Below are 17,630 nucleotides of genomic sequence, written 5' to 3' on the forward strand. Positions count from 1 at the left end.
TTAAACAATAGTTTTAAGAACTCATTTCTAATTAACTCATTTGCTTAAGGGGCTAATAATTTTGACCTGAAAATTGTTCATAAAATTACAAAATAAGTAAAATAAAAAACAAATAAGACTTTCTTCAGAAGAAAAAAAATATTATCAGACATACTGTGAAAATGTCCTTGCTCTTTTAAACATCATTTGGGAAATATAAAAAATGATAATAATAAAAATTCAAAGGGGGTCTCATAATTCTGATATATATGCACATATACAGTATATTTAAGGGTCTACTGTGAGGCGTTAGGTACATGGTTGAGGGTGTGTTCTGATAATTCACGGTAATTCATGTCGTATTTCTGAATTACGCTGCCTAAAGGACGCATATATAATGAAAATAAAACTGGCTCAAGGATGAAACCTTGAGTCTTAATTGGCCTCATTTTCTTTTCATCAGTTGTGCAAACTTCAGCAAGAACGTTGGCTAGCAACATAAATGTAAATATGTTCCATATATTAACACACATACTTGATATGGATGCACATGCTAATGTGGAATTGCAATAAATAATTAATATACAAAGCACATAATTATGTGCATGCTATTATTTTTTTATTTGTCTGTCTTAAAGGGATAGTTCACACAAATATGACAATTCTTAAATACTCTCATGTCATAAGATTCATGTCAGTGCACATTACAGTTCATATTGACTATGTACAGTGGTGGAAAAAAGTAGTGGATGTTCAGCCTTTAGGATAATTGACATATCTGCCTTTATTTAAACAAACTAATTTTATGTCGATTTAGATTGTTTTGCTGTTTTTTTGCATGTTTTTTGATAGGCAGCAAAACATCTTTATTTTGGAATGCGCATTTAGAATTCTGGTTTAAAGGGACAATGTTTATATTAGTATCATTTGCTTTATTTAGAGTGGACTGATTCATATCTTTGGTTAGTTTAATGAAACCTCTCTGGGTGCTCCGGTTTCCCCTCAGTCCAAAGTAATGCGGTACAGGTGAATTGGGTAGAATAAATTGTCCGTATAGTGTATGAGTATGAATGAGTATGTGTGGATGTTTACCAGAGATGAGTTGCGACTGGAAGGGCATCAGCTGCGTAAAAACGTGCTGGATAAGTTGGTGGTTCATTCCGCTGTGGCGACCCCTGATTAATAAAGGGACTAAGCTGAAAAGAAATTGAATGATGAATGAATGATGAATGAATAAATGAAGCTGATGTGTATGTTAGGGTATAAATCAAGTCTTTAAACTCCATTATTCTCTAAACACGAGCTACAAACTGAGTTGCTTTTTTTAAGGTGGAGATTTTGAATTGATGCTTGATGGACTAAGCTGATTACTCTAAAAATCCTTTTTGTGTAAACGTAACCTCATACAGTATGTCCTGTTCTGACCATGCATAAATAACAGCATCATTTTAATTGCCCATTTTCAACAACCTCTTTATCATGATGTGGAATTCTTCAGAGGCATGCAAATGTTCTTTAAACACAACCTTCAACCCTGCAATCTTAAATCTACTTAATGTGTGTGATTTTTTTGTATGCGTAAAGCCTGGCATATTTCTTCTTATGAAGTGCACTGTGAGCCCTTATCAGCTCAGCCTGGGAAAAGGGAAGCCATTAAGGTTCCAGAGAGCAGGGCACGCTCAAATAGGAAGCCCTGTCACATAAACACCACACTCTCCCTTCGCCCGGTTCCCATGACCCACAATAACTCCATGTGACTTTACGGTGCAGCACCTTGAATCTAAACAGGCTGACCTGCAACTTCCATCCCTCAATCCGAGATACTAATGTTCCCCCATTCGCTGAATTCGAGCGATATGTCTTCAACCTCCTGCTCCTGCATCTACTCCTGTTTTCAATAATTTTCCATTAGTCAAGAGTTCATCTGGGTTGAGGAAGTGTAACATGTGGCATTAGTGCAGAGGAACAAAAGAACACACTCACTGAATTTCCCCCCGAGCCCTGTATGGAAAAAAGTAAAGGGCCAGAATGAGAGCAGAAAAGGAAACCCGCATGAATTCATCTGCTGACTTCACACCTGCTGCTTGCTTGAGAAGCTTAATACTGATAGACTTAAGATCAAGAAGCCGCTCCATAATCACAGACTGCACTCGAAGATAAAAACGTAATAGAAAAGGAATTAGAAAATGATATGAGGGATTATTTTTATGATAGATTAGGATCTTTGGAGTCTTCTGTAGTTAGACTGGTAGCCATCGGATGGCAGTAGAGCACTAAAAATAGCATTGAATAAAAAAATGTTCATCTCTGTTTTAAGAGAAGCATCTGTTTTGAATAACTGCATGCTAGTGTTTGTAAGTTAAAGTGCTTCATGAACTAATTTAGGTGTTAATGTAATACATGAAAGTTTTCCTTGTTCCACTGTAGGCCTGTTTTTAATGATTTTGTAGGTCAAAGCAACTTTTTAACAGTTTTTTAATTACTCTATAAAGTAAGACACATAAAGTATAATTAGAAGAGATATGACGGTGAATGCAAATAAACTGGTTTTATGAGACTTCAGTAAATTCAGTAAGTACAATATAGCCTATAGCTTGTTTATTATGTATGTTCGAAATCTGTAAAAACTTTTATCTTTACAAACTTCTATCATCATTATGTTTCTTATAAGTCAAAACATAATATTTTAGTCAAATAAAATCTATCTATCCATCTATCTACCCATCCATCCATCCATCCACCTATCTATCTACCTACCTACCTACCTACCGTCCGTCTGACTGTCTGTCTGTCTCATTAGAATTATTGAAGTTTAAATAAATAATTTATTCATCAAAAACTGTTTAAATATATTAAATATCTTAAGCATTTTTAGCCAACAATATAAATAATATAATACAAATTTTCAATAGTTTTTACAATAGTTTTTTTTTTTTCAAAATAGATTAATTTTACTTTATTTACTTTATTCTTTTGGGGGGGGGGGGGGGGGATCAATTCATGTCAATTCATGTAGAAACACACGCTTGAAAATTCAGCCTAAGCTAAAAAAAAATAAAATAAAATAAAAAATTATATTCAGGTCGTTGATTAATAAAAATAGAAGTAAAAACAAAAACAAAAAACTTTGTAAAAAGCTGTGCAGTTTAGGGGCCTTAAAGCATTTGTACTTGTCTTTATTAAGAATATATTAATCTCTTCTTGGACCTATTGGCACAGTTTCCTCACAGCAAGAAGGTCACTGGTTTTAGTCCCAGCTGGGTTAGTTGGAATTTCTGTGTGGAGTTTGCATGTTCTCCTCATGTTCGCCTGTTCTTCTTACGGGTGCTCCAGTTTGCCCCATAGTCCAAAGACATGTGGTGTAGGTGAATTAGGTGAGCTAAATTGGCCGTAGTGTATGTGTGTAAATAAGTATGTATGGATGTTTCCCAGTACCGGGTTGCAGCTGAAATGGCATCCGCTGTGTAAAACATATGCTAAATAAGTTGGCGGTTTATTCCGCAGTGGTGACCCCTGATAAATAAAGGGATTAATCCGAAGGAAAATGAAATGAATTTCTTCTTGGCACTAAATCAATAACTTTATCAGAAATAGCACACTACAGTACTGTTTTTTTCATGATTCTGCCTTTCGATCTACTTTATCATCAAAAATGCAATCATATATAATAATATCATATAATATAATCATATCATATAATATAATAAAAATCACATATATATATATATATATATATATATATATATATATATATATATATATATATATATATATATATATATATATATTGTAGCGAGCAATTATATGCCACGTCGCCCTGGTCGCTAATTTCACCCAGCTGGACCTTCATCAAGCCAGGATCGCACACAGCTGGAGGACATCAAGCGGAGAGACATATAAGCCCAACCTACGCCAGGAGAAGATGAGCTTCATTCATTCTATGACTCCCTGTGCTAATGCTTGTCTCTCTGTCTCTCCTTAGCGGACTCCAGCTCGTGACGATCCTTCACCCGACTACTCACTGTCCTTCACCTACTTCCCGGAGCACCAGAGCACCTCACCCTAAAGAAGAGCACCTTTTACAACACCTTCACTTTGTAAATAAAGCACCCTCCGGGGACTTGTCTGTAAACTCATCCTGTTGTGCCGCTGTTTTCCCTCTGCCTCGCTACAACTGGTGGAGAATGCGCGCTTTTTCAGAGGGAAAAAAATTCAGCACTTACCAGTAAGAAGAAGTAACCACTGAATTTTCTCTGTTTTTCTTCTGTTTACAGACAGGCATCCGCTCTCTCTCTCACTCACGCTCTCTTACTCGGCTGTCATCCCCTCCTGAGTCATGTCGATCGAAGAGGTAGTACGCCATCTAGCGGAAATCTCAAGAAGACAACAAGTGATAACTGAACAACTCACCGCCAGACAAGATCTTATGGAACAACAGCTCCGCCAAGCGGCCGGTTCCAGCCAGTTTTCTGAGGTGAGCGCCCATAGATTTATCACAAAACTCAGCGACCTGGACGATATTGATGCTTACCTGCACACCTTTGAGGTAATTGCGGAAAGAGAGAGATGGCCGAAGGAAAGTTGGGCGAGGATGTTAGCGCCATTCCTGACTAGAGAAGCTCAAAGAGCTTATTTCGCATTAGAGACACCGAAAAATGACGACTATAAAGCATTGAAAAAGGAGATACTCGCCAGAATGGGACTCTCCAATATAAGCGCAGCACAACAATTTTCTCAGTGGTCATATGATGACAAACAGCCGGTTCGGACCCAAGCAGCCAACTTATCCAGATTGGGAAGATTATGGTTACTGGGAGGAGATCCAACCGCAGTCCAGGTCGCTGAGAAAGTAGTCATTGAAAAGATGATGAGGGCGCTACCCAGACGGCTCCGCACACTTACCAGCATGAGGAACCCCGACTCGCTGGCCGCTTTGGTGGAGGCGGTGGAGCTGGCGGAAGCTCACGTGGCCCGGGAGACTGGGGAGAGAGCGGCTCTGCCACCCCGGAGGGTAAATGCGCCATGGCGACCGGTGGAGGGCACAGAAAGACCAGGCAGCAGACCGGCGGTCCCCAGCCCAGTCGACGAGCCGATGCCCACAGAGCCAACAACTCACTCGACCCCGGCCTGGACGGCAGGGTGCGTGGTACACCGCAACGTCCCTCCCAAAGCTCCCACCCGAAAAGTATGTTTAGACGGGAAAACGCAGACGGCCACACTGGATACAGGAAGTGCAATAACACTGGTCCACCCAAACACATTAAAATACCATCAAGAAGGGAAAGGTCGAATACCGATTACATGCATACACGGTGATACCCGCCACGTACCCGCCCAAAGAGTCACCATAGCGACGAAGTCGGGAAGCTGGCGCATCGAAGTAGGAGTGGTCCCAGATCTTCCAGTACCCCTCCTTCTGGGCAGAGACTGGCCGGGGTTCGATGATCTCCTCACCCACCATCAGGCTCGATCGGCTCGGGCAAAGAAGAACAGCAAGGGACGGGCTCCACGGGACCGCCAACCAGCGCTGATGGCCACCGAGAGCGACAGAGGGGGTGAGTCATCATCGGCTAACCTGTACTATGATCTCTTCCAACAGATTACCGCAGGTGGCGATTTCGGAAGAGCACAGCGTGAAGACGAAACGTTGAAGCACTGCTGGCCACAAGTCCGGATCATAGACGGTAACGAACGGTTTCCCAGCCCTCACCCCCTCCCACATTTTATTGTGCAAAATGGTCTGCTGTACTGTGTCGCAGAGAGGCGGGGGGAAACGAAGACGCTATTGGTCGTCCCGAGGACCAAACGGGAGACTGTTCTAGAACTGGCACATACTCACCCGATGGCAGGACATCTAGGAGCAGCCAACACGATCAAGAGGATCAGAGATCGTTTCCACTGGCCCGGGTTGGATGGAGAAGTCAAGAGGTATTGTCAGGCATGCGACATCTGCCAAAGAACGTCTCCCCAACGACCACCCCCCAGCCCTCTGATACCATTACCCATCATTGAGGTGCCCTTCAACCGCATTGGCATGGACTTGATAGGGCCTTTGCCGAAGTCGGCCCGGGGACATGAACACATCCTTGTCATCCTCGATTACGCCACCAGATATCCAGAAGCGATCCCTCTGAGAAAAGCCACGTCATCGGCAATCGCTAAGGAGCTGTTTTTATTATGCAGCCGGGTAGGAATACCAGCAGAGATACTGACCGACCAGGGCACCCCATTCATGTCCCGGTTGATGGCAGACCTCTGCCGCCTCCTTAAGGTAAAGCAAATAAAAACCTCTGTTTATCATCCGCAGACTGATGGCTTGGTGGAACGCTTCAATAAGACGCTGAAGCAGATGCTCCGCAGGGTGGTGGCAGAGGATGGGCGCGACTGGGACCTCATGATCCCGTACGTGCTTTTCGGGATCAGAGAAGTTCCCCAAGGATCTACAGGTTTTACACCTTTTGAATTGCTGTTCGGCCGCCAACCACGAGGGCTATTGGACGTGGCTCGTCAAGCTTGGGAGCAAGAGCCAGCCCCACAACGGTCAGTGATTGAGCACGTACGGGACATGAGAGGACGTATAGAGAAAGTCATGCCCATCGTCAAGCAACATCTAACCGAAGCCCAGCGCGCCCAACAGCGATTATATAACCGGCCCGCCCAACCCAGAGAGTTTCACCCAGGGGACAAGGTAATGATCCTAATACCTACCACCACCTCGAAGTTTTTGGCATCCTGGAAGGGGCCATATACAGTGGTAGAAAGGGTAGGGCCGGTAAACTATTGAGTCCGTCAGCCGGGACGAAGAAGAGAAGAACAACTTTACCACATCAACTTGATGAAGAAATGGGTTGCAGCTCCAGGTCATCTAGTTGCCTTCTCAGAAGAAACTTCTCCCGTTGTCCACATAGGTGAGCAACTCTCACCGAATCAGAAGGCGGAGCTGCAAGCCTTGGTCGGTCAGTTCGAGGATGTGTTCTCAGAGAAACCGGGCCGAACCACCATCATCCAGCACGACATCATCACCCCACCTGGCACCATCGTCCGGCAGAGGCCTTATCGAGTACCAGAAGCTCGCCGGCTGGCTATCAACGAGGAGATCCAAAAGATGAGGAAATTGGGAATCATCGAACCATCTCGTAGCCCGTGGTCCAGCCCCATAGTGATGGTCCCCAAACCCGACGGCACCCTCCGCTTCTGCAATGACTTCAGGAAGCTGAACGAAATTTCCAAATTCGACGGGTACCCCATGCCTCGGGTGGACGAGCTGCTGGATCGGCTGGGTGGAGCCCGATTCATATCCACGATCGACCTCACCAAAGGCTACTGGCAACTACCACTAAGTGAAAGCGCCAAGGAGAAAACCGCCTTCTCCACTCCCGGTGGGCACTGGCAATACCGGGTTCTTCCCTTCGGGCTCCACGGGGCTCCAGCAACATTCCAGCGTATGATGGACATCCTGCTGAGACCCCACCAGCCGTATGCAGCAGCATACCTCGACGACCTAATCGTCCACTCTGAGTCATGGGAAGAACATCTATCCCGGTTGCGGAGGGTGCTCCTTGATCTTCGTAGGGCTGGGCTCACAGCTAATCCCAAGAAATGCCACCTGGGTCTAGCAGAAGCCAAATACCTCGGTTTCCACATCGGTAGAGGTCTCATACAGCCACAACAGAACAAGGTCAGAGCACTACAAGAAACTCCACAACCCACCACAAAGACCCAGGTACGTGCATTTCTGGGGTTAGCGGGCTACTATAGATGTTTCATTCCCAATTTCTCATCCATAGCCAGCCCGTTGACAGACCTGACCAGAAAGGGGCAGCCAGAGAAGATACAATGGAACAGGGAAGCAGATGGCGCGTTCCAAGCCCTGAAGACGGCACTAACATCCTCTCCGGTACTGCACGCACCTGACTTCGGCTGCCCCTTCATCCTACAGACAGACGCTTCCGACTCGGGCCTGGGCGCGGTCCTCTCCCAGGTCCACGGCGATGAAGAACACCCCATCATGTACGTGAGTCGGAAGCTTACCCCTGCAGAGACCCGGTACGCCACGGTAGAGAAAGAGGCCCTGGCGATCAAGTGGGCAATCCTGGAGCTCAGGTATTATCTCCTTGGCAGAAGATTCACCCTGGTGACCGACCACGCTCCACTTCAATGGATGTCAACAGCGAAAAATAACAACGCTCGAGTCACCAGATGGTTCCTGTCGCTCCAGGATTATAACTTCACAGTGCAACATCGAGCCGGGGCCTCCCACGGAAACGCCGACGGGCTCTCAAGGCTATGGTCAGGATGGGCAGGTCTGTCAAACCATTCTACCCCCCCTCACAATACTCTACCTTTTCTCCGCAGGACACCCAGGACCAGGACGACGCTAAGGGGGGGGGGAATGTAGCGAGCAATTATATGCCACGTCGCCCTGGTCGCTAATTTCACCCAGCTGGACCTTCATCAAGCCAGGATCGCACACAGCTGGAGGACATCAAGCGGAGAGACATATAAGCCCAACCTACGCCAGGAGAAGATGAGCTTCATTCATTCTATGACTCCCTGTGCTAATGCTTGTCTCTCTGTCTCTCCTTAGCGGACTCCAGCTCGTGACGATCCTTCACCCGACTACTCACTGTCCTTCACCTACTTCCCGGAGCACCAGAGCACCTCACCCTAAAGAAGAGCACCTTTTACAACACCTTCACTTTGTAAATAAAGCACCCTCCGGGGACTTGTCTGTAAACTCATCCTGTTGTGCCGCTGTTTTCCCTCTGCCTCGCTACAATATATATATATATATATATATATATATATATATATATATATATATATATATATATATTAGCGCTGTCAAAATTAGTGCGTTAACGCATACGATTAATTTTAAATAACATGTTAAAAAAAATTAACGCAATTAACGCAGTTGCAGGTTTTTTTTTACTTCCTGTTGTGGTGGACGTGTTTAACATGCAAGAAATGTGGATAAGACCAAGGAAGCACTTTTTGAAGGCAAGTTTCAGTATAAAACAATGTCGCATTACCAGGCTCTCCAAAGTTTCATGCAATTTCGGGTGTTTCATTTTTAACTTTCGACTTCTGTTGTAAGTTGATACCGCATGGCGAACAGAAATAAAATCTCTGCATTTCGTGACGGTGTTCCTTTAAAGTAATAAAATCACTGCTTAGGCTACATGGTAGAATTTTAATAAGAGTATAATCTTAATCATATTAAAATCGGAGTAATGGTGTCTTATGTGAATGTACTCAGAAAGTCTCTGGTGAAGTCGCGAGCTGTCAAAGACAGGGCATTACTCTGCCTTTCAGCATGAGCCCTCCAAGTTTAGCGTGTTTCCTCATTAAACGCAACGAAAGCGTATGCTTTGCGTTGTTGTGTCAGAATCCTTGTGAAATACAGTAATACTTTAGGACGCTTAGTTTAGGACGCTTAGTTTAAGCAAATTTGATGAACGTGATCATGCGTGTTGAATGAGGGGAGTCGCTCCAGTATGGAAGGCTGTTGGGGCCAAAATGTCTGCAGCGCATTGTGTGTGTGTCTGTGTCTGTGTCAGGCCTGTTGAGGGGTGTCAGGGGTGGAGTGAGCGTCGTATCTGAGTAGGGTCGTGTGCGCCAGTGCGCGCGAGACGTACCTGAATGACGGTGGGGGTGAGTTGTGCGCGACATAGGCTACCTGAAGAGCTAGGAGGGATGCGGGGGAGAGGGGTGTGCACTGTATTTATCGACCGGTTTGTGAGAAATTAGCATTCATTTGCGGGCATTTGGGAGTCTCTGTGCATGTGTGGGATACTCCTAGTCTTAGCAACTGGATGAATGTAAAGGAGGATTAAGCAAAATTGTTTTTACTCTATAACTAATGTTCTTATCTCACAGCAATAAAACTTTACAATGAGTGCAACAGTTTGTATTCTATAGTTTATTATTATAATTTTTCATTTTCCATATCTGCAATTCCTGTATTTTGGCATTTTTTTGCAGTCCACTTAGAATCCAACATGGAAATCAGTGTTTTCTTTATTGGCATTGATTGTTTTGAAATTTAAATGTCATTAACATGCCTGTGTTTTAATTTCTTTAATAAATATGGCTGTCAAGCCAGGATCTTGATGGTTTATTGTGGGTATGTTGTTTACATGAAGAAATCTGTGTTAGAAAGTTAAACAAAAATTCTATTAAACAATTATATTTTGAATTTAAATAGTTTTTGTCTTGCGTTTACATTAATTTTACATTTGAATAGCCAAAATGACAAGTTTCAGTATTTTAAATGAGATTAATCGTGATTAATCGCAATTAATTTTTTTAAAAAGGTGAAATAATTAGTTAATTTTTTAATCGATTGACAGCAATATATAATAAAATACTATCTTACTATATAACTACTATATAATATATACTAAAATAATTTAAATGGATTTTGCTTTTACTTAATTACGACAACAGTAACGTGATGAAAAGGTGTGAAGTAAACAATGACCCAAAGCATCAGTGAGCATCTTCAGAACCTTGTTTGTGGATCCGAGCTCTTGCTGATGATTGTGCATTAGTCCACACCACCTTACAGCCTTCATTTCCCCACGGCCTCCTTCAGCCCCATCCCGTTCCCCTCCTTGAAGACCTCTGCATTTCCTGTTAGTCACAATAATGGAGGAAAAGCACGGTGGGCTTCCTGTTTCTCAGGCTGGCAGGGAAGGAACCGGGCGTCTGGTCACACGGAGCTCAAATCTTCCTTCATGTCGCTGGCCACGCTCTGGTCAACAGTTAGAAGATGCTGGGAAGAGCCGCTCGCTCCACCTCCTCACACCAGGGGCAGGATGTGCTCCCAGAGATGCCCTCTTTGAGCTTGTTTTTTATCGGATGAAAACAAAACACTGATTCTAAATTTATGAGCAGTTTGTCCCATGTTGCCCTGTTTTCGGATGTTGTGTTGAAAAGCACTCGTACATAGGTGATGTGTGCGGAACTCATGTGCAAAAACACAGAGCTTTGAAACACTCATCTTTACATGAGACTCTTGGGGTCCAGAAAAATGAATTACATTAAATTATATACACTGGTGTTCAAACATTTGTAACAATGTTATTATATAGTTTATCATTTTTATTATTTTTTATTAGTATTTAAATACTATTTTGAAATTTCAGTTTAGTTTTAGTTTGTTTCGTTTTGGGTTTTGTTAGTTTTAGTTTAGATTAATTTTCTGAACAGATTACTATTTTGTTTTCAAATATTTAGTTATAGTTTTGTTTTTAGTAGCTTTAGTTTAGCAGAGTTAGCAGGACATGTCCAGTGTCAACCAGTGCAAAGTTTAATGATTGCACAGCTTACATTAATTATTGTGGAAATGTACTAAAATTTTTTTTGCATATTTCACATAATGTATTAAAAAATACTATTTGTATTACAAATAAGTTCATATTAAAGATAATATGTGTATTTAAAGATGTCTAATTTACATTTTTGGCATTAGAAAACATTTTATTATGTTGGCTTTGGAAAGCCAACATACTGTTATACTACTCTTTCCTCGAAAACAAACATATCTCTTTCTAGGCAGTTTTTGCTACAAGACCCAAATTTGGTCGAAATGTGCCTTCTGCATTTAGGATTGTTGCTATATCTCCTCATGCCAATCAGGCTTATCATTTTTGAATAAAAAAAAAGTTAAATATTACATTTGTATAATCCTATTAAACAATTATACAAGCTCCAAATTTGGCCAAAAGCTGTGTTCTGCATTAGATTTTGTTGCCATATATTTTCAGGTTTATCACTTCTAGTTTTCTAATAAATATTTTTAAGCATTATTTTTCTCAAATATGGCAGGCCCTTTTTGACTAAAACTCCATATTTTTACTTACATGGCAAACCAATTTACATGTATCCCTTTGACATTTATAAACCCTGCTGAAAAATCCAGCTTAAACCAGCCTAGGCTGGTTGGCTGGTTTTAGCTGGTTGACCAGCCTGGTTTTAGAGGGGTTTTGGCCATTTCCAGGCTGGTTTCCAGCCATTTCCAGCCTGGTCTTAGCTGGTCAGGCTGGAAAATGACCAGCCAAATCCAACTAAAACCAGCTTGACCAGCCTGGTTTAAGCTGGATATAGCTGGTTTTGACTGGACTCCCAGCTTGGCTAGACTGGTCAAGCTGATTTTAGCGGGTCATCTCCCAGCCTGGCTGGGACCAGGCTGGAAATGGCTGGAAACCAGCCTGGAAGTGGCCAAAACCGCTCTTAAACCAGCCGGGCCGACGAGCTAAAACCAGCCAACCAGCCTAGGCTGGTTCAGCAGGGAAGCATTATGTTTTCAATAAATATGGCAAGCCATTTTTACATATTGTCCAAGTCCAGTTTTTTAATGTCATAGAGACATCGGGGTTGATTTATATCACTCAAATTAGCAAGAAGCTCTGATGCATCATCACTAAGCTGTCAATTGTACCCATTGCAATAAAACAGGCTAACCTAACAACCATTTAAAAACAGCAATATCTCTTCATCAGAACATCATAGGGACTTGATGTATTGAGGTATTGACTCATTTGATTCATGCTAGCAAATAGGAATTCCTGTGTAATATGCATGGTACCAATGATAAGCCAAGTGCTAATAACGATTAGCTACATGCTATTAATGGTTATCTAAGTGCAATAACATTTGCTAGAAATGCCTACTAAGTTTAAGTATTTGATTAAACATGTACATGATCGTTGCCATTTAGTAACTGCTTAGCAACCACCTAGCAATGCCATAAACATTTTGGTAACTGCCTAGCAACCACTTAGCAACTGCTGTATTTTCTGCCAACTTTCTCAAGCCAACATCAAAGTTTGCAACGAACTTTAGGTTCTGGTGTTGTATACAATCATACTCTTGCCTAATGTTTTCATAAAATCGCCACATACTGGTGTTTCTCTAAACAGCCACCGGTCAGATTTTCCAACACAGAATGAGTGCTTACACTGTAAAAACTGCTGAATTCCACACAATTGATTTGTGTTGTGGCAACATGAAACAAGTAAATGTATTAGTTTTTACCAATTTCAGTGGATGGAACAAAATAATCAAATTGTCCTTGAAAAACCTTAAAGAATTATGTTGTTTCACCAAATTATAAGTAGTTTGAACAAACTGCAAAACATTGTTTGAGTGTATAATTTCTGATTAATGATGTTTTTTCTACTTATTATTATTTTATTTTAGTTAGGGTTTTTTTCAGTGACTGTTGTTTCCTTTGAATTTTCCTTTATTGAGAATATTTTATTTCATTTCAGTTAACAAAAATGTTTTTTGGCCAAAATTTTTAATTTTAATTTTAATTAATTATTAATTTTTGTTTACAAAAGTTTTCTTAGTTGACAAGATGATTTATCAGTTGAAGTCAGAATTATTAGCCCCCCTTTAAATTTTTTTCCTCTTTTTTAAATATTTCCCTAAATTATGTTTAACAGAGCAAGGGACATTTTCACAGTATGTCTGGTAATTTTTTTTTTATTCTGGAGAAAGTCTTATGTGTTTTATTTCGGTTAGAGTAAAAACAGTTTTTAATTTTTTAAACACCATTTTAAGGACAAAATGTATAGCCCCTTTAAGCTATATATATTTTTAATAATAGTCTACAGAACTAACCATCGTTATCCAATAACTTGCCTTATTACCCTAACCTGCCTAGTTTACCTAATTAACCTAGTGAACCCTTTAAATGTCACTTTAAGCTGTATAGAAGTGTCTTGAAAAATATCTAGTCAAATATTATTTACTGTCATCATGGCAAAAATAAAATAAATCGGTTATTAGAGATAGAGAGTTATTAAAAGTGTTGTGTTTAGAAATGTGTTGAAAAAAACTTATTTCAGTTAAACAAAAATTGGGGGAAAAATAAATGGGGGGTTATTGATTCAGGGGGGCTAGTAATTCTAACTTCAACTATATATATATATATATATACAAACAAATTATGGTGATGATAAAGCTGTATTTCCAGCAGTCATTACTTCATGTAAGTAGTCTCATGAAGCAGTCTCCATCTTTAGAAACATTGTTATTATTGGAAATGTTGAAAGCAGTTGTGCTATATACTGTATGTTAGGTTCTTTAAAGGAATAGTTCACCCAAGAATAAACAACCTGCCATCATCTAATCATCCTCCACTTCTCAACCTTTTTCCCACAGAATTTCCTAGTACAGAAGTCAATGTTTGTTTGTTTTTTTGTGTTCAACAACCAAAATCATAAAAATGTAGAACCACATTTAAATTGTAAAATAAATGAGGAATGAAAAATATTAATTTAACATAATAGATAGATAAAAATAAAAGCATTTATATGACATATTTTAACTCTAACATTTTAGAAATGTTTATTGAGATATGCACATTTAAACAAAAGAGAGTTAGGAAATTATGTTGTAAAATTTATTTTTTTTTCTCCATGATCTAATTATTTTACTTTCAAGATCCATGAGTATAAACTGTCCTTTAGCTGTGTACAGCTAGCAACTGTGTGTTTTTTTAGCTCAAAATGCCAGAAGCCATTTACTGAAATTGTATGCATCACCACAGTGTTAATTCATAATCTTCTTTAATGATCTACTCAAGAACAAAAGTCACCATCTTTGATGGCCTGAGGGTTGGTAAATTAACAGCAAATTTCCATTTTGGGGGTGCTAATGTATCATAGGCTAACATGACGGTTTCTTCTACTTTAATTTCTCTCAAATTTTGGGGACATGAGTGTCACACCACAACCCCACTAATGACCAAACACCCCTTTAGTCAATCCTGTGTTGAGGGTTCCACGAAGCAGAGATGAATAATTCACCACACATACTTGTTTACCCTGTGTGATCAACCTCAAAACAAATGTTATGATATAGCCGCTGTTTATTTACTCTCCACCACAATACCCTGAGGGGCCGGTGCCCTATGGGAAGCCTGGCTCTCCAGTTACCGCCAAACAATGGTGGCATTTAATATGGGTCACCCGTTCCTAGGCAACCTCCAAACCTACCGGACTGGCTTTGGGTTTCAGATTGTTTCATAATTAATCGGGCGACATGAATAATTAATTGTGGAGAAGGACTAATTTACAATGTGGAGTAAAATCCCCCCTCCATTCTCGGTTTGTAAGTCATATTCACAGCCATTAGCTGTGCGAACCAATAGCTATGAATTTATTCCTAGCACTATCATCTCACTTAAAGCATCTGAAGCGTGCGATGGCTTCATTATGCTGATTGAGCCGAGGCGTTGGGGAACGAATCCACTCGAGCGGCTAGATGATATCGTCCATCTCGTCCGCCTACAGCACACTGCCCACTCCACCTGAAGAGCGCTTCACACACCAAGCGATGGAAAATGGCATGGAATCGTGCTGGTTTGGAAGCTGTTACAAGATGCAGCTTGTAATTTAGGGGAATCATCTGGTAAAGCTGTGCCCCTTTTGATGGTGGATCACGGTTCACACATCAGTGCCATCTGAGGCCTGTAGTACAAACACAGATGAGACTCGCACATGCTCGGGTTGTGGGCTGCTGATCTAAATGTGGCCAGCAGAGGTCAGCACTTTTCCTCCAGCTGGTGTCGGGACCTCCTGAAAGGGAAAGATATTTGGCAGAGCTCTGCTTTATGGAGTGAAAATCGCACAAGTTTGCCCTGAAATCTGCATTGGTGACCTGCGGGGGGATCTTTAAAATATTTCAAGATGGTGAGGTGGAGAACAATAGAGCTCAGATGAAGCATGATGGGAAATGGGGAACGAAAGGAAGTCAGAGGGTAAAAATGGAAAAGGAAGAGAAGATCAGAGAGAGGAAGTATTTTTGTCTTCTGCGTCCATTTTTTTGCATGATATCATGGCTCTGGTCCAATCCTTCGGGCTTTTCTTTCTGGATGTCTTCTCTGATTCAGGCTGGATGTGAGTGACAGTAAAAACATAAGTCAGCAGATTGGATGCCCATTCAACATCGTGACTCCTGCTGTTTAGGGATCCATGGGGCACTCAAGTGGCTCATGGGAAATAGAGGAAACTTTCAGCTTTAACGGATGGACTCGGGCCAGAGTTTGCAACAAAAACAAAAGAAAAAAAATGTCATTATTTACTTACTCGTACAGTATGTTGATTTAAATTTGCAGTTTCAGTCTGATCTCACGAGGAAACAACTATTTTACATTTGGCTAATTCGAATGAGTTCAGTTGACAAAAAGTACTATTTAAAAAAGGAGGGATGGCACCCAACCCCGCCCCTAAACCCAAACGCCATTGGGGGAAAAGCAAATCAAACTAAATTCTACGAAGGAGATCGTACCAATTCATACGAATTAGCAACTAAAAGAAAAAGTTATGAATTGCCGTGAGATTGTGTTTGGCAGTTTCCTTCAAGAGAAAGAAAGTGCCTTCTTCTCAGTTATCCAGTCATTATTCAGTGTAAAACTAAGCATATGCTGTATGTCTAGCTTTGGGGACATTTCATGAAAGAAGTACCATTGTCTGATTGCTCAATAAATTGTTCTTTTGAGTCAAAGAATTGAAGTAATTTAATTTAATTAATCAAGTTTAATTTCATTTCATTTCATTATTAGTTAACAATAAATGCAGGACGGATTCTCCACAGGAAAGTAAAGAAAGAATTATGGATGAGGAGCTTCAGCCTAAAGGTAATATGTTGATCCATGTAAAAGAATCCATATCACTAAAGCTCATAAGTTACACAGTGCAGGACAGCTGAGATGGTCAGCAATTGAATCTCATGGTCTTTAATGATCAGACTTTATCACTCTCTGCACATTGTCTTCTGCAATTCAGGTTAAACACTAGGCATACTGTATGCCCAGCTTTGCATGTTTTATGAAAGAACTACCAATGTCTGATTCCTCAACAAATTGTTCTTTTTAGTAAAAGAATTTAAGTTAGTTGATTTGAGCTGATAAGAATCATTTGTTCATGAATCACACACATTTTATTTTAGTTTCCAAGGCTTTTTTTTCTTTTTATTATTATGTATGAAATGATGTATTATAGTATTTATTTACATTTGAAATGTTTGTATTTTCATGTAAGTTGATGTTACTTCATTTTAGTTGGTAATTTTGACATTGGCTTTTTAAATGTGTGTCTATTTTTTTTATAAATGCTTTTGTCATTTTCATTATAGTTTTTTTTTATACATTTGTTTTTTTCAATTCTATTCTATTCTATTTTCTTTTCTTTTCTATTCTATTTTAATTGTTAAAACATTTTTATTTTATTATTATTTTTTTTTTATGTCTTGTTAGTTAACAGAAACAGCCCTGCAAGACAGATTCTCCACAGGAAAGTAAAGACAGAATAATGGATGAGGAGCTTCAGCCCAAAGGTAATATGTTGATCCAGGTAACAGAATCCATAACACTCAAGCTCATTAGTTACATACTGCAGGACAGAGATAGTCAGCGAGTAAATCTCATGGTTCTTAATGATCAGACTTTAGCGCTCTCTGGACATTATCTTCTGTAATTCAGGTTAACCATCGTCTGCAGTTGTACCACCAGGGACTAGAACATCCATCCTCCTCATGCATGGTCTGCACTGCTGGCAACTTTATTTTTTTCCTATTTTTTTTTTCTGGAGAGCCAGGCCTGTTTTTCTGGAGTCAGGAGATGTAGGGGGGTG

The 17,630-nt window shown here is 40.6% G+C and overlaps 1 protein-coding gene across 1 annotated transcript; it reads left to right on the forward strand.

Moving 5' to 3' along the window:
* The first annotated feature begins 3,760 nt into the window (after positions 1-3,760).
* On the forward strand, positions 3,761-6,859 carry LOC141379279 (protein NYNRIN-like). Its single transcript, XM_073933345.1, has 2 exons — positions 3,761-4,924; positions 5,444-6,859. The coding sequence occupies exons 1-2, from the start codon at positions 4,316-4,318 to the stop codon at positions 6,761-6,763; spliced, it is 1,929 nt and encodes a 642-aa protein (XP_073789446.1). The 5' UTR covers positions 3,761-4,315; the 3' UTR covers positions 6,764-6,859.
* The last annotated feature ends 10,771 nt before the right edge of the window (positions 6,860-17,630 follow it).

This window comes from Danio rerio, chromosome 20 (genome assembly GCF_049306965.1).
Source record: "Danio rerio strain Tuebingen ecotype United States chromosome 20, GRCz12tu, whole genome shotgun sequence".
NCBI lineage: Eukaryota > Metazoa > Chordata > Actinopteri > Cypriniformes > Danionidae > Danio > Danio rerio.